Here is a 27656-nt window from a genome sequence, read left to right as displayed (position 1 = left end):
CCATGTTTATATTCCGGTCACTGAAGAAACACATCATCAGTGAATTGTTTCCTACATCCTTGGGTGGAGAAGTTAGGCCTTGGAGTGCCTAACCTTCAAAACTTCAGAAACTATTCATGGAAAGTTAAATATTTGAAGCCGCTATTATCCAGTTGTAACCACTCTTTGGGGGTCCTTTACGTACTGGGCTCCATCTGCAACCGTTGAAATGTTAGTGCTGTAGGATTGCTTTAATCCTATACTCAATGAGAAGTACGATTTGCTGAAAAGAAGAACTCCATGCTAAGAAAATGCTTAGGAACCCTCAGCGACTCAACAAAGTTCCAGAGGTTTAAGCTGTGCACCCACCCCCACCCCCACCCCCACCCCCACCCCCACCCCCACCCCCACCCTGTGTAAAAAGGCTCAAGTTAGTAAAATGTCTTCATCTTCTTTCACCAATGTATGGTGGACTCGAGTTGTCAGTAGCAGTGTTCCCTCTCGAGTCCTTTGGTTTCCTATGGCTTCTCCAGTTCACAGTACCATCGAGACAGGAACACTTCTGCTTGGTCTTTCACGTCTCAACTTTCCTAATAAGAAAACTGAGGGTCAACCCAAGAAAATGAGAGGCCAGTGATCCCTGAGCCCCTCCCCCATCTAAACTATTCATTCACTTTCACAGAAGTTTTAAGTTGATAGAAACTTTAAGAAATAAAAGGGTAGAGACTTTGATATAACATCAGCACCACAAAGACACAAACTCTCCCCAAACCAATGCTACAAAATACAATAGATTTGGTTTAGTTCAAGAGCCCACGGTAACTGCACCATTGAAAGACTGCTTAACTAAGAGCTCAGTCTTGGTAGGGGGTTGGTTTTGGTTTTTTGTTTGTTTCTTTTTTTCTTTCTTTCTTTTTTTTTGTTTTTTGTTTGTTTGTTTGTTTGTTTGTTTTTTTGTTTTTTTTTTGTTTTGTTTTGTTTGTTTTGTTTGTTTTGTTTGACCAGGGAGTGTGCACAAAAGTATCCTGGCATGGCATTTATCCATCTCTGTAATGTCATACCCAGTAGTTTCTCTGCCCCCAAATCTTCATGTTCACCTATTCATCCTTCCCTTTTCTATTCTGATGGCAACTAGTGATCATTTCACTGGCCACACAGGCTTCTCTGGAGTATAATTTAGTTTGGATCATATAGTATGTAGTCTAGAGATTGCTTTCTTTCAGTTAGTAGAGTATATTCACATTTTGTCTGGGCTCTTTTTTTAACCACTGAGTAACATTCCACTGCCTAGATGTGTCACATTCAATTTTCTATTTGCCAACTTAAAGGTATAGTGGTTACTTCTACATTTAGGTAATTATGAATAAATATTTCTATGGAAGTATGTGTGCAAGTGTGTGTGTGTGTGTGTGTGTGTGTGTGTGTTAAGTTTTCAACACATTTGAGCAAATACCAAAAGGAATGATGATCTGGTGATAAGGTACACTTAGGTTGATAGGGAATTTACAAATTATTTTCCAATGGGCTATATCATTTCGCCTTCCCAACTGAAGGAGGGAGAGGCTTTGATACTCCATATTCTCATCAGTAATTTTATTGTCAGAGGTTTGTACTTTGGCCATTCTAATAGGTGTGCAGTGATACTTAGTTATTCCTTTAATTGCAACTGTCTGGTAACGTGTTCTTGAACATCTTATATACCATAACTTTACATATGTATAACTGTTTAGTATGGACTGTTAGCATTTTTGTCTCTTGGGTGGGGCGTTCATTTTGATATTGTTCAGTTTTAGGTGTTCTTCCCACATGTCTAGGCATTGATTTTTAGAGATATCTTTTACAAATATCTTCTCTGAGGTTGTAACTTATCTTCTCATTCTCTTGAGATTGTATTTTCTAGGTCAGTTTTTCAAATAGTAATTAATCCCAGTTTATTAATGTTTTGTTTGGCATATTTGTTGATGAAGCGATGGACTATACCATCAGTGTTATACATAAAGGCATTACCAAGGACAATATCATTTATATTTTCCCCTGCTATCTTCTAGAAGTTTTATAGTTTAGCATTTACACTTAAGTCTTAAGTCCATTCTGAATTAATTTGGAGGAAGGGTGTATCTACATTCATCTGTTACACACAAATGTCTATTTATTAAGACAATCTAACCCAATGCCCCTGGTTTCTTTGTTGTAGATTAGCGTGTAGTTACATGGATCTAATTCTGGACAGTGTAGTCCCACTGACCCTATTCTTTTACCAGCTCCACATTGCACTGATCACTGCTGCTTTCCAGGAGGTCCTGATGTTGGGTAACGCCAGACCTCTGACTCCATTCTTCCCCTTGAATGCTGAGTTAGCCATTCTAGGTCTTTGCTTCTCCATAAAAACTTTATGATCATTTTGTTGATATCCACAAAAAAAAAAAAAAAAAAAAAAGTTGCTGAGCTTTAAGCTGAGGATGCACTGATCTGCAGATCAAGATGAGAAAAAAAAAAAAAAGGCTGGTCCTTTCAAATCATTGAGTCTAGGCCAGTGAGGTAGCTTTTAAAGGATAAAGGTGCTTGTTGTCAAAGCTGAGAACCTGAGTCCCTGAAACCCACATGGTGAAAGAGATGACTCATGAAAGTTGTCTTCTGAAGTCCATCCCTTAGCATGGGTGTATATACACACACACACACATACACACACACACACAAATAGATAGATAGGCAAATGTATGTACATAATAAAAGTCAAAATCATAATATCTAGATATGGAAACTATTTAATTCTTACTTGACATCATTAATTCAAGTTTATAGTTTTCACATCATATTAATTATCAACTATTATTATTAATTATTATTAATATTAATTTAGAGAGTACCATTTCAAGAATTAATATAAATGGCAATACTTTAGTTTCCAACTCTACTTGATAATTGCCAATGAACAATATAGAAGCAATTTTGTATATTAGCATTATTTCCTACATAAATTATTATCATTTATAATGGCATTACTTTCTGGAAGTGCTTTATAGCTTTCTTTTAGCTGTTTTGTATAAATTATCTCGTCATCTGTATTCAAAGATAGTTTTGTTCCTTCATCCCTTATCAGTATACATTATATTTCTTTTTCCTACCTAGTTACATAAGCTGGGACTCCCTGAACCCTGTTACAGTGCAGTATTGAGAGGCAGTACTGAGTTGGAAAGCTTCAAGTTTCTCATCATTATATGATGTGTGCTGTAGTGTCATATATGTGTATATTACATATAATTTATATATGCATACTTTTCATTCTCTAACTTAGTCACAATTCTTTCTTTCTCCCTTTCTTTCTTCTGTTCTCTCTCCCTTTCTTTCTTTCTTTCTTTCTTTCTTTCTTTCTTTCTTCCTTCCTTCCTTCCTTCCTTCCTTCTTTCTTTCTTTCTTTCTTTCTTTCTTTCTTTCTTTCTTTCTTTCTTTCTTTCTAAGCTGGCCTTGGATTCGCAAAAATTTGCTTGCCTCCACTTCCCAAATCCAGGGATTAAGGGTATGTGCCACCACACCTGCCTTTTAACTGACAACTTCTAATCACAAATAGGTGTTGGACTTTGTCGCATATCTTTTGTGCACCTATTGCTATAACAACATGACCTCTGTTCATTAGCTTGTTGGTGTGCCGGGCTGTATGAATCCACCTTTGAACCAGCCTTGTGTAACTCAAAACGAGTCCCACCTGGTCACGGTGTATGATTCTCTGATGCATCATTGGATTTGACTTGCTAATATTTTTTGTCAAGAATGTCTGCTTCTGTGCTCAGATGTGTGAAAAATACCTGTCAGATTTGGAATGTAGGTTTGTTGAAAGGCGTACATGAAATGCTGGTACAAAGAAAGTGCTGCATATAGGCCTTTAGCAATGTGAAGGAGGAGGGGGAGAATTCCACACACCTAGACCCGTGGCTAGGTCTGTCTTTTAGGAAATGTGTGTCCCAGCCTGTGAACTTCACCAGAGCTTCCCAACCCTCCCTCCCCACCCCTCCCTCACCCATACCTTTACTCTATGGAAAAAGATGGCTGCAAGATCTGTGGAAGTTATTTCCCCTCCCTGCGAGTAGCCAAGGCTCTGATGAAACGCTAAGACATTCACCTTTCACAAAAGAGTTTCTCCTAAGGACAGAACTTACTGAGAAGAACTCAAAGGTCTGGCATAGTTTAGAACAAATCCTTCTCCTGTCAGCATAAAGCATGAGGCAATAATTCTTTTGTGATTATCATGAGGACCTGGTACAGCTCCTGGAGGTGCCAGCCACTAAACTGTGACTTCCCTATGACTGAAGGCTCTGCTCATCTCGCATATTTGTCTGTTCTGAGCTTCCCATAGTTCATCAGTCACAGCTCAGCTGTTCCTCAGAGTTCTGCCAGTCAGTGTCTCTGAACTGTGATGCTTGCTATTTGCTCATCTGTTTTCCAAAAACTGAAAGCCAGTTTCTCCCTGTGGCTTCACCTCCTTATGAGGTCTAAGAAAATTTGTTCATATTTCTTTTGCTGAGTTTTTTTTCTTTACTTGTTATGACAAAATGAAGATTTCTACTCAACTTACACCCCACACTGCAAACTGTCAGGCAACACTAATTTGGAGATGAATATAATCCACAGTTTGTGAGTCCAGTGAGTTATTGTTTCTACACACACACTCACACACACATACACACACATGCACACGCACACACATACCCCCCTACACACACACATTTCATTTCCAATGAACACTTCTAAAGGAGGTCCAGATACTCAAAGAAATGATAAGGTCCTGCATCTGGGAGGCTGTAAGGTCTGTTCTCTTGATATGTATGACTCATGGAAGTTTAGCCTTCAAAGAAATCCCTCCATTTTCATTCCAACACTGGCAAACAGTGGCAATATTCTCAATCTGGTCAAAATTAAACAATAAGTATTTTTTAAATCATTTTCTTACCTCTCTTCTCAGGCTCTTGTATGTTCTTTCTTCCTCTAGTCTTATTGCCTTCCTTAACTCCTGCAATCACAATGGATTCATTCAAAAAATTATTTATTGTACAGTTTCTGTGTTCCAGCCTCAATCAGATGTTGGCAATTCCCTCGTAGACATAACAAAGACCACCCTTATGGAGGTGACCTAAAACAGGATAACAAACCCACATACATATATAAATATAGATACAGGCTGTATATCTATAATGGGTATATGTATACATGTGTATATATGAACAGGTAAATCATCTGTGATGTCATAAATCAATAAGAGCTATGGAAAAATACACAACACAGTTGGATATGTGAGATCAGGAGGACCACTGGTTGGCAGACAGGCCGTTTGTCATTTTAAATGGAGTGGTCAAGTGAAGCCTCATTGAGAAAAAGATATGTGAGGGCAGACTTGGAGAAAGTGATGAGAGGAAATGAGTCAGCCCCAAGGTCGGGGAGTGGCCAGTGCCTGGTACCCAACATGCTCAACACGTGCAAGGAAGAGCCTGGAACGGAGTGAAAGAGAAAGAGGGGACTAAAGGCTGAAGCCTGAGAGGTAATGAATGGGGAGTCTCATTGTTTGGAACCTAGAGAGTTATAGACTGTGGCCTTTGTTCTGAGTGACACTTGAGACATTGCAGGATGTTCATTAAAGCCTCAACATGATCAGACTTAAATGTATTTATTTTTGTGATGGGGTAATACTTGAAAATCTCATAACCAAAAAATGAACTGGACCTAAGAAGTAATAAAGTAACAGCTAGCACACAAATGTTGTCTTTGTTGTCGTATCCCATTCAGAACCCTGATCCGCTTTAAAATGATGCAAGTTAAGTATTGATCTCTCCTCTGATTGGAATAATTAGCTCTAAAATGTATATTAAGGTAAAATCACATTTAAAGTCTACCAGAGTTTTAAAGATTTGCAATAAAATGAGTCTCTAGTTGGCTATTTGAAGGCATTTTTGACTGTGTGAGACATTACTCATTCCATATTTAGTCATTCACAGAATAAAGTAGGTTAAATCAGCATTATTATCCAGAGTCAAAGTGCCCCCTAATCAATCCTCCATGCTGGAGGTGAAAAAAAAAAAAAAAAGAAAGAAAGAAAGAAAGAAAGAAAGAAAGAAAGAAAGAAAAAAAAGCTTTAAAGTACACCAAAGCCACATGTCTCCACTTCACTCCGGACAGGTAAGCTTGCTATTAGTGACATAGTGACATAGCAGGATCTCTCCAGGGTCAGGAAGTCTGTTCCCCTGATGTTGTCCACATTTACTTCCCATGGATTCACTTACTACCTACCAGTCAACTATTGTCTGAGAATGTGAACTGAAGATGCTCTTGGTACCTGGCCCTCTATAAAACAGAGATGCTGAGCCAGGGCATCTCAAAACAAACCACGAAACACTCCTCCTTCTATGAAGCCAGGTCAACAGCAGACTAACCCTAACTCTAACCCTAACCCTAACCCTAACCCTAACCCTAACCCTAACCCTAACCCTCCTCCTACTGTGGAGCCAGGTCAAAAGCAGACTAAAGCTAACCCTAACCCTAAAGATAATAGCTAAAAATAACCAGAAAACTATGCTACCAAAGCATTACCCTACCCTAGCCCTACCATAACTCTAACTCCAACCTTAAAATACTCAAAACCTAATCCTACTCTAACTCTAACCATAACCCAAACCCTAACCATATCCAAATCCTACCTTTACCCTAAACCTACACTAAACCAAGCACTAACAAGACCATCACCCTATCCTAACTTTACTCTAATCGTAACCCTAAACATACCCTAGTCTTAAACCTACCACAACACTAATCATTACTCTAAAGCTACCCTTAATCCCTTAACCCCTAACATTACCTTAACCTCTAACATTAACCCCTAACATTATCTTAATCCTATGCTAAGCCAAACCCCACCCAAACCCTAACACTACTGTAACCCTGACCCTACCTTAACCCTACCCTAACCCTAACCAGACACTAACTCTACCCTAAGCCTCCCCCTGCCCCACCTCTACCCTAAGCCTAACCCTGCCCCACCTCTACCCTAACCCTCCCCCTGCCCCACCTCTACCCTAACCCTCCCCCTGCCCCACCTCTACCCTAACCCTCCCCCTGCCCCACCTCTACCCTAACCCTCCCCTGCCCCACCTCTACTCCAACCCTCCCCTGACCATGCTGTTGTCCTTCATCACCTCACTTCCTCTCACCACATAGACAGCGTGCTGCATCACAGAGTAAATCAAGCATGACAAGATGCTGACAAAGACTTGAACACAACCATATAATTTTTCTTAGGGTAGATTGTCTTTTTTTTTTACATGCAGCCTCCCTGTTTTAGCAGACAATCTATTTTATTATCTTTCCTTATCTCCTTTATAAATTAAACTAATGAGAGGTATGCATGTATAAGAAAAACGAAAGTTGGTACTTTCTGTGGTTTCTGGCAGCCACTATGGGTCTTGGATGCTATCTCCTGCAGAACAGGGAAAGCTACAACGTCACCTAGAACGTGCATTTGTGACACTGGCAAGACAGATTGGGAAGAGAAGTGAGGTACTTTAGTAATAAAGAATGTTCTGGTTTAGGCATAGATTAGCCACACAGCCTCAGAATGATTCACAGTGAGATTTGTTTTGGGGAAGCAAACTATCTTCAGCTGAAAAATGCCTTCGTCCCGTGGTGGTTATTATCTTCTTGCTCTATCCATGGAAACCTGTGGGATTCTCAAGCAGATCTGCAGATCTGCAGAGGCCTCCCTTTTTTTTTTTCCTTCTGTGTGGACCACGCTGCTTTAGTGACCACTGGCTAAATGAACCACACTTGCCGGATGAACTAAACCCAGAAAAGAAAAGAGAACCTCACGACAAAACTTTGTGCAGCTGAACCTGCATGATTGAAGAGTCCGCTGTGCTTTGGCCAGCTGTCCACACAGCCCTGATCATCACACTCGCACAGCGATTAGAAGGGATCCTTCTAAGAGCTTTCCTGGGAGAAAGTAATGCCATAGATTTTATATTTCATGACCACAAATCACCAATATATTATTGCAAAATATGGCTATCTACAGCATATATATATATATATATATATATATATATATATATATATATATATCTACAGATGCACATGTGGTATTTAACACATGCTAATGAGATCAATCTCAGGAGAATTTATTGGTAGGATACCCTATATTTCAATTATGCATGAAGTTATGTTAAAAGTTGGGGGCTTCCGATGTAAGGGATTAAATGAAAATGACTTTTAAAGTATCCATCCATAGGAGCTGCCTTAGTGTTTCTTAGAAATATGTGCACAAAGGGTTAATGCTATTGCATGGTAGACATTAATAGATAAATTTAAAAGCAGCTAAGAACATAGCATCCTGCACACAACTTTCATAATTGTACGTTCCTCCAGAGATAATGGATATCATTATCAGCCGCGCCTGTCCTAGGAAACTTGGCAAGGTTAGGATTGTTTGTTACAGCTTTGGTTATATTAACATACACATTAATATTTATAAATATTTGATGTCATGTTAATTTTTCATATAAGATGATTTATGTAACGTTGCACTGCCCTGTTAGAGGGCATTTGCAATATGCCTCAAAAGGGATCTGAATTGATGCATGTTCTTTAAGGGACTTTGCCTGTATATCACTGTTCTTACAGTGCATTATTCTGAACAAAAGTGTTTCAAAATAAATCATGTGAATTGTGGATTTACTCCATTAACATTTTAAATAAAACATAAAGGAAAAGACCGTGCTGAACCGACTCGCTACATTTTTAAAAGGATCTCTGTTCTCTCAGAGCAGAGTAAAGTTTACTGAATTACTCTTTCTCAAAAATGAACTTACCACGCAAGCTATGCCTTTGAAATTGTGCTTTAAATAATGTTATTGGTTCTATATAGTATGCCACGTAGGCTATTCAGAATAAGAGATTAACTTCAAATGGAACAGTTATAGTATTTTGTAGTATTTTGTGTGGGGTTTTTGGTGGGCGGTTTTTTTTTTTTTTTTTTTTTTTTTTGGTGCCAATTTTCTTCTGCTAAAATATGTTTTGCTGTGACCATATTTGGATACTAAGAAAACTAAACATGAATTAAGGAAGATGTGTTTGACGAATTAAATGAAGTTATTAAATTGATACTAGTTTTGGATGGAAAATATTAATTTGTTTCTGGGATGTTTAGGAGGCTTTAGTGAGAAAATTAGTTTATATGTGTATGTATATTCATGTGACTATGAAACCAGTGGTACATAGTACGAATAACTATACATTTGTTTAGTAGAACAGTTATATAAGGTAATTCATTTATATTAAACCAGTATCTTATTAATAAAGCTTTGATTATTTTCATTTGGTTCAAAAAGACCATTGAATATAATCCGAGGAAATAAAATCAGAAAGTCTGTTTTATATGGTAAATCATTTCTGTATCAACAGAAGCCGTTCCCCCCTATTCTACAGGGGGGTGGGAGAGGAGTTTCTACAGGCTTTAAAGCATGCTCTACCACTATGCTGCCAATATGAGACTTGTTAATATGATTTGAGCTTTGGTGCTTCTGCCTTGCTTTCAACAATGTTAACCATTGCTTTTACTGCCCCCTTCTCTGTACTGAAACTCACCTTTGTTAAGCCAAATAACTCACCCTTGCTTACTATATTTTTACATATCCTCAGAATGAAACATCATTCTCTGCTTCAACATAGGGCACTTCACATCTGAGGGTATCCATATCCAGAACTGATTTAGTAAACCTGAGCCTTTTGGAAATCTTTATGTACAATGTGTACCTTGAATAGAAGTTTTGTTTCTTTTATGAATTGACACTTCTAGATCATTATATCATAACTGTTTCTTTTTCCTTCCATCCCCGCCGCTTTGTTGAAACCTTGAGAAACTTAAGAAATCAACTCCAGAAATTAACTTTGATTTGACATTATAAAATTTGGCTTTCTCTTTCCATCCAGTTTCATAAAATTGACAATTAATTTCAGTAAAATGTAATAGACCTTTCCCTCATATTTTCATAGTCAAATTAATTCTGTCGTTCCAATTATTCACATTACAAAAAAAAAAAATTATAGTAGGTCACAAGGGAGAAAAATGCTTTAATTTGAGGCCACCCAGAAAGATCTTTAGCAACAAAGCAAATGGAAATATAGGGAATAGGGGCTATGTCCCCAGGTTACAGTGAGCAGGCTCCACCCAGTACATAAGCTGTGACTCATTTTGCATTCATGTCATATACAACGTATAGAAATGCTGCTGGTGTGCATAGTCAAAAAGCGAAGTGAGCAGTAGCTAAACTGTGTGTTTAAAGGATTTGAATTAGGTACAAAGTATATTTAGACTAGAATATGTATGCTACAGACAGGAAGCCTATTAATACTACATAACGTATAATATGAAGAACAAGAAAACATGGACGTACGTATGCTTTACGAGATCAATCAATATGTATCCTTCAGAATTTTGGAAAAGTGAAAAACCAGAAATGTAAAAGGTGTATGATTTAAAAGTTGGGGAATATAGTAAGCAAAATTAGTATATTAGAATATTATATTATACTATAATATTATAGTATAATATTATACTATATTATAATTATATTATACTATATTATATATTATACTATACTATATATTATAGTATATTATGTACTATATATATTATATAGTATATATTTTATATATATAATAATATATATTATATAGTATAGTATATTAGAATATAGTAAGTCACATCATTAAAAACCACTACCTGGGAAAAATACAGTAGGTCACCCATCAAGGAAAAAAAAAACAAACCCAGAAGATAAAAGCTATATGTACTAAGGATGGGTAATTAGAGAAGAAAAGCCAAAGCTTGACGCCACACACAGGTTAGTACTGCACCTTATGCAATGAGCCTCGAAGATTTCTGAGTTGCACAAAGTGTGAATATGTATTAAGTAAAATTAAATTTAAGAAGAAGATAAAGTTCACCCACGGATCTGTAAAAACATCTCCTTTATACTACCAAAAAGCTGTAGCTTGGTTTACTTAGAATACAGGTGAGCTGTAAAGCAATATAGAAGAACTGTGTGTGTGTGTGTGTGTGTGTGTGTGTGTGTGTGTGTTATCACATATGTATGTAGGCATAGGTATTTAAAGATCCACTAATATATCTGTGTTTTTTCTAAGCCTACAACCCTATGTTACTGCTGTTGTATACATTCTACTCTAATCATTAAATTGCAAAGAAATACAAACATAGCAGAAGAGTATACTGACTCACATTATATTGTAGTAGTTTATATAAATATAAGAGTAACAAGTGCTTTTTCCCCTTAAACATGATATAAAGAGTACATGGTCTCAGAAATAATAACTGTAAGAGCAATGTATAATTCAGAATTTTATATTTGAAGATACAAAAATCATCAAAAATTAAAGTACAGCATTTGTAAATAAATTTTTTATACTGAGTTAAACAATATGTCTAGGCATTTCCCCAGATGAACATGGAGAAGAGTCCTCTCATGATGCTCCTGACAAATTTTGAGAACCAGAAAGATACTCCATAGCTGATATACACTTGTAGGGCTAAGTGGATCAAACTTATGCGCATACAAATCACAATTCTTTTTAGAGCCAGTTAATCCCATTTGTTCATTATCACAGCTACCAAGATGTTGTGCCATGCACTTAAGCAACCCGAGAATTAGCTGACTTCATGTAAAGTCCACATAGGTTACTTTTCCAGAATTCTCCTCTCTTTAGTCAAGAGACGCAGTTTGCAGGTTTTCAAAGGCAGTCAGTGTTGACTGAGGAGACTCAGTCCTGGCTGAGTATTAAATGTCATAGGAAGAAAAGAAAATTTATAACTGGGCATCCTTCTCCTTTGTCTTTCGACCTGAACAGTTGTTACTGTAGAGTGAAAAATTATAAAGTCCATCTTATGAAATATGTGTAAATTTTTCGCCTTAGACCTTGGGCAGAAAAGCACCTGCCAGCAGGTTTGGGTCCATCTAATTAGTTACAGAGGAGGGGGGAGTTACAGTACAAAGGCCTGTTAAGAACATCCCAGAAACTGACTGGCCAAGGGAAGAACTACACCCTGCCCCATGGTACGGCCTACTAGTGTTCAAAAGAGGTAAAACAACCAATCCTGTGCACCCGTGCGAAAGTTCGATTTTTCCCTACCCCGCCCATATATAAGCGCTATGCCCCTGAGCCACGAGGTCAGTCCCTCTATCCCCTATGTGAGATATGGGGTTATGGGCTGGCCCAGAGCTCTGATTTAATAAACCACCTCATGTGCTTTACAGCAAGACGGTCTCTCGTGTGTCCTTTGGGTGCGTGCTATCCTGTGACTTAAGTGGACTCCTTTCTGGGGAGTCCCGGACCTTTCATCTTGGTTCCCTGACCGGGAAACTTTCGTCCAGGCTTACGCAGCTACCCCAGGACTTCCGAAGACCCCTTGGAGGTGGGTTTAAGTCTGTGTACTGTCTGTGTGTCTGTGTGAGGAAATCTTTAAGACAAAGTTGCAAGGTTGTAGCAACGCATTTCCTGGCCATGGTAGTATGTCGATAATTAAAATACTTAATGGAGACTTTGGTCTTTGCTGATAATTAAAATACTTAATGGAGACTTTGGTCTTTGCTGGGCAAGTTGAAAGGCAAGAACAACTACTGGTTACAAAACCAGGCTATACTACTCATAAATGCAAACCTTTCAAGTTTAATAACACCATCTCCTTGGATGCTTTCAAAAGCTAAGATGAGAGTCTATGGAGAGGACTTTCTAGTCCTTTTTATGTGGCAATTTTAACCCCAAGATGACATGAAAGTGTTATTTGACTAAGTACCCCCTTTGTTAGACAAGATAGTGATATAAAATACCGAATAGCTATGACCAGGCCACCTGCAAAACCAAATGGAATTTAATTATTTCTATCACTCTCTATTCTATGAACCATGTTGATGTAAATATAAAATATACATGTGGTAGGGGGTGAGGAAGTGAAGAGCGGACAAAGGGATTGCTTTCTACAACTTAACCCTGAACATATGGCATGCCCATACATGTAAAATTAATGTGACCAGTATAATCAATCATTTAACAGTTGATCAGTCACTGCACGTCACAGCAAAATACGTTGAGCTGCACTAATATGCATCTGTTAAGATGAGAAACTTAAATGGATAAAGCAAGGCACAGCCGTAATCACTTCTCTTCCTGTTTATGAATATAATATGAGTCTGCCTCTCTACACTAATTCTGCCACTTACAAAATATGGTGTCACCATTAAAATTAAAATGTGTTTAATGTTTGTGTTTGATATTAAGATTCTTATCATTAACATGTCGTTTCAACCAAAGGAACAAAAAATATCAGGTTTAATTTCTACTCTGATTTCAGTCGTGTGTGTTAAATTATGTCTTTATCAAGAGCCACGGGTAGTCTGTAGCAACATGAGGAAATGTGAGAGAGACCATTAAAAGTCACAAGAACGGATGCGCAGGGGCCGATACAGATGTGCGGTTTTTTTGTTTTTTTTGTTTTTTCCCTCCACGATGATCTATTGTTGTTCACCGGAAGTGATTAGACAAGTTCGTTATTGCTTTGCTACCACACAGAAACCATCGCCATTCCCACTCGCTCCCCAAGGTGCCCTCTAACAGACAGTTTTTAATGATCTGTGATTCCAAGTAGCAGTAAGCTTGCAATCTACCCTGTTTAACTTTCCTGATGCTTTGAAAAAGATGACCAGATTCTGGAACCTAAAGGCCTTTGGAACAGTGACAGCCCTCTCGGAAATTCTTTACCAGACTGACAAGTACTTCTTTTCTCCCCAAGCCTGTCTTCAAAACAGCGATTTGTTTTTTACCAACTGCTGAAGACCGAATCGTCATTCCAGGGTGAAACCTGAGGGCTGGTGTAACTTTAACTGAGAGCAACAATGATTTTAGAGCAACAAGATAAAGAGATCTAAAAATGTGTTATATTTGGGCAATTTTATTCTAAATCTGGGTTGCACATAAAAACGGGTAAGTGTGCTAAGGCACAGTGGGAACTAAACTTTTGTCACGTTCAATTATTTGAAGTTACAGCTTCAAACACAGAGCACACAACAACAACAACCCAAAAAGGCAGTTCCTTTGTGTGGTTCTGGGCTGCAAATGCAGCTCCGTGGCTCGGTGGTGAGGCTCTTACCTAGTGCACGTGGGGCCGAGGCATCAGTCTCAAGTACTGTGAAAAAAAAACAAAAAAACAAAAAAACAAAACAAAACAAAAAAAACCTTTCTCTCTCATTAAACTCTAGTTTTCACTTCAGCGGATGAATCTATTTGTGCATAAATAAAGTTATCAGAACAAGTTCTGTTTTTTTCCTGGAGATATTCATTACTGTTTATGTGTTTGAGCTTTGAAAACCAAGTTACTTGGCCTGGTTCTACCGACATTGGACAAATTCTTCACCCTTTTGGTGTTCTCAACTTTAAAATGGGGAAGACATTAAATAACTGTGTGGAGAGACATTTGTAATGATTTGTTTGAGATAATGTATGGTACGTTTTATCCATCATGTTATCCACCTGCCAATTATCTATCTGTCTAACAGAAACTCATATTATAAATGTGATTAGGAGGGGGGGTGGCTGACATGGGGACTTGGTAGGGTGTGGCAGGGTACTAGTGACAGATCAGAAGGATTTATCTGCATATTTTCTTCATTACTTATAATAAATGCTTTCTATTCACAGTGTATGCAGGAATGGGATGATAACCCCAAGTAATGCTTCCTGTTGAAGTCACATCATATAGAAGGAAGCAATTACAAAAGGAATCTGTGATGGGATGTGTAGTAATGATGCCTTATGTTTAAAACAAAATCCAAGGGCCTTCGGCATGAGCACGGCTGTACAGCTCAGTGTCACCTGAGTATTGGATGCTGACTGAAAAGCACCTGGCGTCTAGGTGCATCTTTAAATTTTTCGACAGTCTTTTTCTGAAATTTTCTTGAAAAGCATGTGTGTTGAGTTGATTCCCATTCTATTTCACATAAACTTCTTTAATTTCTTGCAATGAGATTAGTATTTACTTAAAAGTTCATTTAAAACCACCATAATTTTAAATAATAGACATAACATTGAACAGAAAAATGAGCAAAACTTGTTTTTCTTTTTTTCTTTGCCTATCATGCTGGAGATTGACCCCCAAAGCTTTGTGTGTCCTAGCACAAACTTGACCACAGAATTATGTGATATACTCCAGTCAGCACAATGTATAGAAAGTGTTCTGACAGAGAGAAACAAAAGACTACTATCCCTTTTCCTAAGTTAGTCACTCTACTACACTTTAGCATGATTTAAAATCTGATTTTGAAGTAGCACTGAGCTTTCAGCTTAAATTTCCCTGGAACAGTTCTCGACCTTTCTAACCCTGCGACCCTTTAATACAGTTTCTCATGTTGTGGTCTCCCCCAACAACAAAACTATTTTCATTGCTACTTAACTGTAATTTTCCTAATGCAAATATCTGATACATGGAATATCTGCTACATGAGCCTTGAAGGGGTCATGACCCACAGGTTGAGAACCACTGTTCTAGTAAAATTTCTCACCCTCTTTTCCTTGTGAGCTTTGGTTTCTCAGAGGGTAATCTCTCAATTGTAAGAATTAGTAAGTGGATTTCTTTGCAATGACCTCTTTTTGTTTGGAGAATGATAAAAGCTAAACGCTCAATTAGTTTACTATAGAATTTAGCCTAGGACAATATGTTTTAATCTCTGTGTATAAGCATTAAGAATGTTCTAGAAGATTTGTAACGTTCATGTATTGGTTCCGTCCTTGGAGATTCTGGTTCTGTATAATTGACATAGAGCCCAGGATGATATATAAGCTTTCCTCAGAGGTGACTATGACGGGATGGTCTAAAGGTTACACTTAAAAATATTGCTCTAGAAAATACCTTCCAGGGAAGAACACACTACTGGGTTATCCAGTACCAAATGGTCAGCCCTGAAAACATACACATACAAGCATCATCATACAGATCGAGCAGATTGTATTTATTTATTAATGGAAAGGGGGGCACATGAATTTGAGAGAGAAGCAAGAGGAGAGGGTATATGTGAGGGGCTGGAGAAACGAAAGAAAAGAGGAATGATGTAAGTATATAATAATCTAATAAAAATATATCTGAGTAAAAGTTGTAAGGGCCAACCAATCGATTCAATGAACAAAAGAGGCAAGTCTTATATTTTTATTTCAATCCCTGGAACCAACATAAATGTGGGAGGAAAGAAGAGACTCTGTAAAACTGTCCTCTGATCTTTATATGCACAAATGCCCACATACATCTCTCTCTCTCTCTCTCTCTCTCTTACACACACACACACACAATCTAGAGAGACATACATATACACATATACTATTAATAAATATAAAAGAACTTTAAAATAGTTTCAGATTTTTACAGCTTGTTATCAATATAACCTTCAAATTTCTGTAAAATTATCTTCAAAATTATGGAAATAGCCTGATGTGATGGCTAATGCCCACAAGACACGGTACTCGTAGGATGAAACCAGAGGCTTCCTGTAAGTCTGAGTTAGCCTGGACTACATATCAAACTTTGGGTAATCATGGGATACAAAGTGAGACATTAGTTAAAATCAAGACAAAACAAAAAACTTCAATAAATCCAGTATAATTAGTAATGTTTGAAAATAAATATTACCTATATCAAGCCTGATTTAATTCCAGTTTCCAAATGACAGGGCAAATTCTTGAGACAAGGTCTAGCATCCTCTCACTGGTGTGGAGAGACTCAAAGCAGAAATGTGCACCTTAGCTAGAGCAGGATGCTAAGCCTGGGGTCCCACAGGAACTGTCTTCCTTCTAGAACACTTGTTCTCCCTTGTCTCCTCTCTCTCTCTTTCTCTCTATCTCTCTCTCTCTCTCTCTCTCTCTCTCTCTCCATATATATATATGTACATATATATGTGTATATATATGTATGTCTATGTATATATATATGTTTATATGTATGAATGTTTATGTGTGTGCATATATATATTTATACACACATACACACACACACACACACACACATATATATATATTCCTTCTTTTATAGACTCTTAGTTTGTAATCTTCTCATGGCCTACTTTCCCGCTCTTCTAGATATCTTATCCAAGGATAAAAGAGAGGAGGGTGGTGAATTTTGCCCTTTCATAGAGTGTGTGTGTGTGTGTGTGTGTGTGTGTGTGTGTGTGTGTGTGTGTGTAAAATGCTATGTAGAGGTTAGGGTTAGGAGAAAAGCATTAAATATACACCGAAAGGGATTTGATGGCTGGGCTAGAATTTTCTTTCTTACATTCTGCTCTGGGAAGGCCTGGCTGGCTTCTCACATTTTTCCCTAAACCAAACAAAATCTGAGCTGTATCTGAATTCGAGAAATTAAGTATCAAGTCCCACGGCCACAGCAGTTAGTTTTTCCTTCAGGAGCCTTTGACCGTGTACTGGCTCTCATCGACATCATTCTTTGTTACAGAAATTATCATGTGACAGGCCAAATCAAGCTTATTTTAGCATATTAGAAGTGAACCAAAGATTTAGTGTCTTTACTCGACCAGCAAGACGGCTCAGCGGTAATGACATGAGGTTAGTCTCCTGGTCACATGTGGTCACGTGGTATGAGGTGAGAACTGAGTCGTGGAAGCTGGCCTCTGCCCACCTCCAACACACAAGTAAATAGAATTTTTTTAAAGTATTGTTTAAAAAGCTTTTCCTCAGAGAAAAGGGATGTTTCTGATATCTCCTTTACAACAAGGACCAACCCTGTTACCTTTGCCCTCTCAGTTACAAATTCCTATGACTGAAATTGGAATGTTTGGATGATCCGAGTCTGATTTTTAAGAGAAATCAATTATGTATCAACGAAACGTAACTTTGGACTGAAAGTGAAGAAGGAGGAGGAGGAAGAGGAGGAAGACATCCAACTATCACTGTATTTGTGTTGTCTAATAAAGCCTTAAGGAAGTTGTTTGCCTTTTGCACCCATTTCAGATGGATGTAATGGTCCATGATGTACTGGAGTGCATCATGAATATGTATGTTGAAAGTAGCAGTGCAGGAACACCTCCCCCCAGGCATCTTCAGAGGAAACTGTAACTTCTAAGATCAGCCACCCACAAGTATCCATAGGTAAAATATAGACGTCACCTCTCTGCATATATATGTCTGCAGTTGATTTTTCACAGACAAGAAGTTCTCTGATCTGAGACAAAATCCTAAATGATCTGTTAATGATTTGGGATTTTAAACAGTTCCCTCTGAACACTGGTTCTTATAATCAAATTTGACATGAAAATAGGACTGTCATTAAATTCAAGGAAATACCATCGTTTAATGCTTAATCACATTAAATTTCATATAATTAGTATGTCATGAGGTTGCGTTTTGGAAACATGAGTTTGAACCCTACTACTCAACAGACCATCCAGCTACACAGATATTTAGCCTCAGAGCGGTTCAGTATTAAGTTGTAGCTTCAGGGAAGTGGTTTGTGGAAAAATAACCTATTTATTAATTCCATTTATGTATTTTATTGAATACATATGTGGAATTAAGATGCCACTGCTGACATATATTCTACTCTGATTAACTGCTACTAAAACCACTCTTTCTTTCAAAAGAGAAAGTCCTGTTCCTGTACCTGTCTTGGGAATAGTCAGGACCATTCCTAGGCTCCCGTGTGATGTGCTGATATGCATTTATGTTATTCTTGTTGCAAGCAGTCCCAACTATTTGTCCTAACCATTTGTGTGTGGATGTGGATGTTGTCTGAGAGATGGAAGGGTAAGGAATAGGCTGAGTTTCCTGATGTACTAAGTTTACAAAGGCAATTCTGGGAAGTCTGAACCAAAGAGTTCAATCTCAAGCTACGTCACTAAAATTACAGTGAGTAACAATACTCTTAGGATATTAACATACACATTCAAGGTCACCCACACCCATGGCTTTAGTGCTTCTTCATAATTCCATGTACTTGACCTCACTGGGTTTGTCTGACTGCTCTAACGCCTCATGATACCTTGAACGGAACAACTGAATTCATTTAATTAAGGGTTAGAATCCTCTACAAAGGAAGTCAAGTGTAACAGCTTACATATCCCATGATGCAAGTGATGCATGGTTTAAACTAGGAACTAAAAGCTGAAGGAGCATTAGTAATTTTTTTAATTAATGAAATTTTGCTTATCTTAAGGGTTTTTATGTTTTTAAATGTTCTTCTAAGTATCAACTCAAAGGCTTGTCTCCCTACTGTAGAAATCCAAGCTTCTCAGAACTTCCAGAAAGATCTTCCAGCAAGAGAGCCCCCTTCCCAGTATGATGCTACGTTAAACTCCATCCAGTTGTCCAGCTAATTCTTATGCTCCTTCAGTTTTACTAGATATGATGTTTTTATTGGGGTCCACGGAAGCATGGTTAATGACATCAGCGAGCTTTGTCACTTCCCACTGACGGTTTTTCTACACAGCTTACACTTTTGTTGCTCAAACTGCACCAAATTGCTCCAACAATTAATCTTAAAGCACGGGAGTTGGGGGGGGACACTTTGAAATGGACCCCTTCTTGGGATTTTGTGTTAAAAACAGAAAAGTTCCCATGAGCAAAGAGGATAAGTTAGCTTCTCCAGCCTCTGCTTCTCCCGGAGTCTCACTTTTCTCGGCCACCTCCCAAAAGGAATGAATTAATTTCTCTTCTTGTCCTTTAAATGAATAGTGTAGTTTGGGTGAAATTATCGGGCAATTGCATGCCTTTTATGCAGATAATGCTATTTGATGAAAGCGGTGTTTTGATCTGCTGAGGATAATACAGATCCAGGGTTGGATTCATTGGTGAGAGGAAAGCTGTCTTCTCTGATAACTTCATCTCAGCATGAGGTCAGACGGGGAAAACTGGGATGGGGGATTAAAAAATGACACAGCCGAGCGGTATTCAGTTCCCTGCTGTGCCCCTGGCTGCACACTATAGCTTATGGTTCTGATCTGTTATGGTATTGTCTGCCTTTCTCTCACGGAGCAGAAAAGATTGCTTAAAACTTTTCTTTTTTCAGCTAGAGGGATTAGTTCTGTGCAGCTTTTTTAATTAAAGAAACTGTATCTTTTTCAAGGCAATTTAAAGCTGCAAGGGAAGGGCCATCAACATCCAGAACTTAGTACTATTATCTGTAACAAAGTGTCAGCGCCAAAATTTGACACTCAGAAATTGGGGAAGGAGGCGACAGAATTATGTTGCATTTTCTTTTAACCTTCCTGGTGGCTCAAATCCCCAAATGAAGAATAGTAAATACATTATTTTGCATATGTCCTGAATATGTTTCCATAAGCAGTTACTTCCAGCCACTTTGCTTTCCAGCTCAGCTGAGCTGGCTTAATTAAATCTTCTTGACGATAGCAGAGTGTGCTTGGACATAGTATAAGAGGAAATAGATTTTACTATAGATCCCTTCTCTTTACCCAGAGATGATTATTTAAAAAAAAAAACTATTCTGCTGAAAGTAATGGCAGTAGAAAATATCTGTTTAATATGTGCAGTTTGCATTTAAACAGTATAACATATAACAGGGTGGTGCTTTATCGCTGAGACCCTTTGCACGTGTGATCTTCCGTCATTATCTTTATTAATCTGAGAGGAGCATGGGTTGAGTCTATCCAAAGTGATGATGAATCTGTCAGAATGGATGTATAGATTTGAGTTGGATTTATAGTTCAATTTAACCCAGGTTAATGTTGAAAAAATCCTCAAATGTTTCCAATGAGGCCCACGCGGTTATCACTTTACAAAGCACACAGGCGCTGTTCTGTGGTTGCCACATACACATCTCCAACTAAATTCCATGCCAGATCAATTAGAAACAGTCGTCCTGAGCAGACAGGAACAAACAGAGATTGTTTCCCCAATACCAGCTGAATCCTTGTCTTGAAGAAATGCAAAGTAGCCACCATAAGCTTTATACTTCTGACCATTAAAAGTCCAGAGGCAATAAAGGTGTTATAATAATGTCACTTTAAATAGAAAATACCTCAGAGTATCTCCTTGCTACGATGCTTATGGCCTTTGCCCCAAATTTTCAGTAAAAATGGCAGTTTTCTGCAAGGGAGGAAAATGAAATTTACTCTTTGCTTTTTCCCATTTTTTTTTTTTTTTTTTTTTTTTTTTGCTTATGGTTATGTTTCTAAGGAAAGACAAGCTAGTTCAGAGGTGACACCCTAGCAGTTCATAACTATGTCCCATTAAAGAGACATTGTCAGAGAATTAGAAAAATATATAATACATAAATTTGGGGGGGGGTACACTTATTTTATGGCATACCAATTTTTAAAAGAAGAGTCAGAATAACATAATGTAATTTAAAAAAATCATTTTAATGTTGTAGCTATTCATTGGTTCAAACATTTACTAAGTATGTTCTCCAGGCTAGCCCAGAAGCTGGGATCTGTCAGCTAAAGGATGAAAAATTTCATTTCTCTAGTACTGTGACGCCTGCTGGGAAGAATCCACACCAAACAAACAAACAAACAAACAAACAACAAACAGGGACCATCACTTACACATACTCACAGAAAGCACAGTGGAAACCCTGCTGGGGAGAATAGTATTAACCAGTGCTTTAAGATCAAGGCATTCCAGGGCTAAGCTTACTCCAGCTAAAGAGGTACTAAGAGTGGGAGAAAGAGTTGAGCTTTTCTGAACATGCCCAGCTCATTTAGTAGTCAACTATGACAATGTGATACCTATATTTTCACCTATACTGACAAGTTAATTCATAAACCAGACCCTGACATAGCTAATGGACAGTTTTCTTTACCAAATTGTCCTTTTGTGTCATTAATGCATGATAAAATGTAACCCAGTGTATTCACCCATATGCTATAATGTAGTACCTACGAAAACACATTCATTTAATAACAAGCATGAGCTTAAAAGGTAGTCTCTGATAACTATTCATGATGAAGAGTCCATCCTTCCATGTGAAATCCCAGGGCAAAGCATTCAACACTTGTTCAAGGGCAATGTAAAACTGAGGGTGCTTCATGTTAAAAGATGGTTTGGTAGACAAAAACCCTTCCTAGACCTTAGGGTCCTTTGTGATGCTTGAGCAAAACTGTATCAGCAGTTAGGGGGCGTGCCCCACTTCACACCAAAGGTCAAAGCCACAGGAAGCTCTGTTTACTCTGCTCAGCAACACAATTTAAAGGAATGTGCTGTCCAATCAGCAGCTTACTCCACGGCTCCAAACTGTGGCTGCCGAGGGAAGCCTTTGTTGCTTTAATTAAAGGAATGGAAGCATATTTTCTACTACTAAAGGTCATTTTTTTTTATAACTTTGATCAAATTAGAATATTTGTTTTCGTTTCCCCCGGACCAATTGCCAAAGGAAATAAGTTATTTTTTGTGTGTGGAGAAAATAGCCCGATAATCACTTTGATGGGTACTTGAGAGACTCGTGTATCAAGTTTAAGTTCTAGTGCTGTGGATTATTGCAGACTGCATGCTTGGCTAGTTGCAAAATGATTTACAGACAAGATGCCAGGTCCCTAGACCTCAGACTTGTCTCAGGGACCACCAGCCTTTAGCTTGTTCTACAAGATCCAGGAGGCCCATCCATCCACTTATTTCTTATTCTAGTTGAAACATAACCCCTTGGGGATGCCTGTGGATTGTTGACTTACCTGAACTTTTCAAAAGGTGAGCTGGTTGCTCTAGTGTCTGAACTATAGCTGTCAATGTCATCTCTGTCAGCTCTTCAGTGTCTGGAATCCCTTAAGTGGAAGAGGTGGTAGAGCTTAGAAACTTAGTCTGAGCCTGACAGTCAAGTCTCTGTGGCTAAAGCTGAAGGAGTAAATTCAGAGAACACCTTCAAACTATAGTTATGTCTTCACTCTCCCAAGAGAACCCCACACCTTCATGGCTCAGTGTTCCCCTTCTGTGTACTTGAAAGACTCCCAAGTCAAAAGGGAAAGTGTGCTTTGGAGGCACCTGCTCCCCATCAGGAGGTGGGAACAGCCTGCCCTCCAGGCCCCTTAGCTACAGGCTAGATGTGGGACAAGAGAAACAACAGCTTCCATGGGGGGCAGGCATCACCTTACTTGGCCAAAGACACAACATGTGGTAGAGGTTGGCATGTGGGGAGTTGGAGTAGCAGGGCAGAGGCCTCTTTGCTCTGACTTTGTAAGAGGTCAAGAGACTGCCCTATAGTACTCTAGTCTAGTTCTGATGGCCCAGATGTGCCCTTCCTAACCCCAAAGGGAACTGGAGGGTCTAGTCAACTTTAAGTGCTTGTTAAGAACAGGGCAACAAGAGGAGGCTAGGGGAAGGAGATGTAATACAGCCTGTTCCTTGTCATTAGCCCATGAATAGACCAGATCAGCATTGCTAAGACCACATAGTCTCCAGCCACCCTGGGCAGTTTGCAGTGCAGGCCAAAACAGGCAGCAAAGACTTGCATTTCTTCTGCTAGTCCAGGTTTTATTGCTGCCAAAGTGAGCAATTCACCATCTTTCCCTCCCCCTGACAGCAGCTCAGCCACAAGGCAAAGTTGGGATGGTCAGTATCAAGCAGGTTCACTGCTTTCTAGGGATGCATTTGGAGCACAAAACCTGGTACCGGCTGGTTTTGCCCATCAACATTTCTTAAGGGGCTCAAATGATGGAACTTCTGAAAGAGGAGGGAGGGGAGGAGAAGGGAGAGAAGAGCAAAAAAGAGGAGAGGAGAGCGAGAGCGGAGGGGAGGGGAGGGGAGGGGAGGGGAGGGGAGGGGAGGGGAGGGGAGGGGAGGGGAGGAGAGGAGAGGAGAGGAGAGGAGAGGAGAGGAGAGGAGAGGAGAGGAGAGGAGAGGAGAGGAGAGGAGAGGAGAGGAGAGGAGAGGAGAGGAGAGGAGAGGAGAATCAAGCTAAATGCACATACCCTGACTGCCTTGTCTTACTTACAGGCTGAGCCTTGCAGAAGCTGACAAATGCTGACCAGACACCTGCATGCTTTGTCCACCAGCAAAGCCTGGCACTAAGCAAAGAGAGCTTATAGTGATGTGTCTAGAGGGGTGTGTGTGTGTGTGTGTGTGTGTGTGTGTGTGTGTGTGTGTGTGTGTTTGTAGCGCATCCACTAGTATGAAATTTCAGCAATATTTAGTGAAAACCATTGAATATCACTTAACTGGAAAGTGGGCTCCAAGATTTACTACCATTTCTACATTGTATGACTTCCATAATTCCTTTCTTCATTTATCAGCAGCAGCGTTAACCATACTGAGGGTTGTAGGGAAGAAGGGCTGAAGTAAACAGTGCTCGCCCCCATCTCCCCCTACACACAACTATTCTGTTTCGGCATCTTTAGGGTTGGGGTAGTGCATCTTTCTTGTGTACTCTAGACATCAGCACAGGAAAGAGCAAGAAAGGGGTTTTGCTTCTTGGACAATTATAAGTTACACTCCTGAAATGTGTGTGTGTGTGTGTGAGCTAAGCTACAAGGTGACTTATAAAACGACCTCAGATTTTGCTTATGATCGGGTCAAGGATGTTAATTTGGGGGAGTTTACTTGAATTTCTTGTGATATCTGGGGCCATACATTCATAATTGACAAACTTCTTACGATAATGAAGAGAGGAAGGTGTAATTCATCTGTAGAGTCTGCTGCCTTAGTCTTCTTGAAGTGTGAAATTCATGTGGCAGGAAAGAGGCTGTGCCATCCTAGGGCAACTCTAGATTGTTCCCGAAAGACGTGCCGTGGGTCTTTGAGTCATTAATGCTGGTGGAGCCGGGTCTTGACAATTCACTTATTGCCAAGACTTTGCAAAGCCCAGACGTGCACTCAGTGGCTTAGCCTCTTTGGGAACCGGAGCCATGGGAGTGGATGCAATAATTCGAGTTCACAGACTCTTTGTCAATTCCACGCTAAATTGACAAATTTGTCAATGGGGGGGGGGGGGGAATATTAGAAAGGTCCAGGCTTTTCCATGTTTGCCTAACTGCTAGATTTGTTCTTTTGAATGTAGTTAAAAATACAAATATCTTCAATTCCGGCTAAGACAAATGAGGTACTGGCTAGTGGAGTCCTCTGCTCTGAAATTAGCAGTGAAGCAGTGAAGGTGGGACCCAAGGGCTCTCAGCTGGAGTCCGTTCCCTCTGTCAGCTGCTAACAGTAGCTCAGGGCAGCTGCTGTTGGCTCCAGGCTGGTCTCAGGGAACGTCTGTGAGATCCTCAAGGAGCTACACCCTCATTGGTGCAACAGTCCAAGGTGCAGAACCCAATGCCTCCCGCGGACAGAAAGGAGCCTGGAGGTAGCAGGAGGCAGGGAGCCAGAGCGTGATTCTGTAAAGTCCTAGGCTTGGACGTTCCAAAAGTAGAGCTTTGGGCAGTAAAAAAGGGCTCCCCAGGTGGGCTTTCCGCAGCTAAGGGTGAGGGTGGGGGCAGGGCCTGGGGCTGGAGATTCCTGGAGTTGAGTTTTGGCAGAAACTTACAAAGTGGCAGTGTCCTGGAGGGCGGTAAAGTTTTTCCGGCTCCCACAGCAAACCAAGTGTGGCAGGGGCAGTGTTGTGCTGCTAATCTGCGGGTAAAAAAAAGGAGAAACAGACTGGGGATGGAGCTTTAGGTTTGTTGAGTGTGCCTCTGACCATGGGTACTCCTTGGAGGTCCAGCTACTTGAACCTGGGGGCGGACACTTGTTCTAAACAGGGCAGAGCTGGGGTCTGTGAGGAAGTCTAAGTGTTCAGTGCAGCCCTCCCGTGCCGGAGTCCGAAGGTCATTTGCGCTTTTCGGTCTCTGACAAGAGGACACTTCTGGAAGGAAAGGCGCAGGTCATTTTTAGAGGCTCTGTCAAGGGCGGGCCGCCTACCAGGGGTGGCAATCCTTAATTACACCCTTCTGTCTAGGAATCCATCTTCCCAGGCAGTGTCTTGGACTCCCACCTCCTCGGGTGACTCAGCTGACCCGAAATGCCCACCCTATGGAAGATCAAGAAAAGTAGTTTTCTAAGAAGGTTAGAGGTTTGATTACACAGAGAAGTGTTTCCACTTAAGTCCAAGGCAATTACCCGCCCCTTCCCCCAGGTCTTCCTCCCGGTCACCCAGAGAAGAAAAAGACAGACTCCCACACACGTACCCCCTCACTTTGTTGGTGCGTGTGAATTTCAAATGGCGCTGTAAGTTCATTAGTGTTTGCAATCAGCGGCCAGCAGACCCCTCATCAGAGCCGAAAGCCGGCAAGAGCCATTCATCAGCATGAAGTGTTATTCATGGATGACCCCTAAATCACGGCGAGAGTAGTAGATACACTGATTGGTCACAGCATGGGAGCCTCGGTGCTTTCCTCGTACCCGGCGTGGCTGGGAGGAGGGATGGAGGGAGGGGCGGCAGTGTGGACGTGGTTCAGTCCGGCAAATCCCATTTGACAGCGAAAAAAAGCAGAAAACCGGGAATCTCATTTTTTGAATAAAGAAGAAGAAGAAATAAAGTACCTGTCATCTTGACAAGTGGCGGAGCGGAGGAGTCAAGGATTATAAATGATCACAGCCAGGTCCAGCTCGCCCTGTGATTGGGCTCTCCCGCGATCCGCACCAGGGAAGCGCATGGTAGGCTCCGCTCCCCTCTCTTACACATACACGCACACACACACACACACACACACACACACACACACACACACACGTGTACGCGCCTGGTCTCGGGCACACTCGCCCAGAACGTCCCCCGCCCTTGCCCACAATTACGGTCCTGGATGCTGCTCCCTGGCACAGCGCCCTGCTCGCCTGCTCACCTTTCCCTTTTCTCCTTCCTCTCTCGCCTCCTCCATCCTCCCACTCCCGGGACCGAGAAACGGGGATTCTGGCCGGTGGAGGAGGTTGGAGGGGCCGGGCGAGAAGCGCGAGGGGGAGCGCGCGGGGGAGAAAAAGAAAGTGAACTCATTGGCGCCCGCGCGCTTCCCTCCCCTCGCCGCGTCCCCGGGCCGCCGGGCCGTGGGCAGCGGAGGAAGTTGTAACACTTGCATCTCCCCTTCCCTCCCCTCCCATCCCCGAGCCCCCTCCCCCGCGCCCGGCGCCTTTGAATTTGGCCCGGCGAGCGCTGGGGCGGACGCGGCGGCGGTGGCCGGGGAGCGAGCGGGCGAGCAGGCTGCGCGGGCGAGCAGAGCGCGGTAAGTGCGGCGCCGTGCGCCCTCCTTCCTTTCTGGGGTCCTAGCGCCCGGGCTTCGGGCGGGCGGGCGGACGAGCCGGGAGCGAGCAGGGAAACGCGGTTCCCTCTCCCAGGCGCCGCTCGGAGGGGCGGCTGCGAGTTGGCCAGTCCTACTGGTGGAGCATCCCAGCTCGCAGACTCTCGGAGATCTGGAGTCCCGGTTCCGGCCTCGGGTCCCCGCCCCTCCCTCGCGTCTGCCACCCCTGGCTGCAGGCTCAGGTGGGAACTTTGGCGGTGCCTCCCACCTGGCCGCGGGGTAGGGTTTCAGGAACTCTGGACTCTCTGGGTTCCCCGAGGAAGGTGGTTCCCGGGTTCCCGAGGAGCCTGTGGGGAGCAAGGAGTGCAGATGACCTCGCTCTCTCTTTGGGGGTGCTACCCAGTTAGGGACACAACCTCTGGTTCTCTGGGAAGGTATCTGGAGAGCTCCAGTGGGACTTCCGGGAGAGCTGGATGTCAGCAT

General features: G+C 40.9%; 2 protein-coding genes across 11 annotated transcripts in view; one reads left to right on the top strand and one right to left on the bottom strand.

Moving 5' to 3' along the window:
* Positions 1–397: 397 nt before the first annotated feature.
* LOC143434642 (uncharacterized) lies at positions 398–27656 on the bottom strand. Its single transcript, XM_076913820.1, has 6 exons — positions 27365–27656; positions 26784–27306; positions 25490–25575; positions 22707–22796; positions 4925–4984; positions 398–569 (listed from the first exon to the last, which is right to left on the bottom strand). Exons 1-6 carry the CDS (start codon positions 27654–27656, stop codon positions 514–516), a joined length of 1107 nt encoding a protein of 368 aa, XP_076769935.1. The 3' UTR covers positions 398–513.
* Positions 27096–27656, top strand: part of Tenm3 (teneurin transmembrane protein 3) — a 604001-nt gene continuing 603440 nt past the window's right edge. For all 10 annotated transcript variants that reach the window (XM_076914147.1, XM_076914146.1, XM_076914145.1 and 7 more), the window contains exon 1: positions 27096–27158. The gene's annotated coding sequence lies outside the window, so the exon portion shown is untranslated. The remainder of the gene's footprint in view (positions 27159–27656) is intronic.

This window comes from Arvicanthis niloticus, chromosome 16, assembly GCF_011762505.2.
Source record: "Arvicanthis niloticus isolate mArvNil1 chromosome 16, mArvNil1.pat.X, whole genome shotgun sequence".
NCBI classification, from domain to species: Eukaryota; Metazoa; Chordata; class Mammalia; order Rodentia; family Muridae; genus Arvicanthis; species Arvicanthis niloticus.
This window is presented reverse-complemented; position numbering and strand designations above follow the sequence as displayed.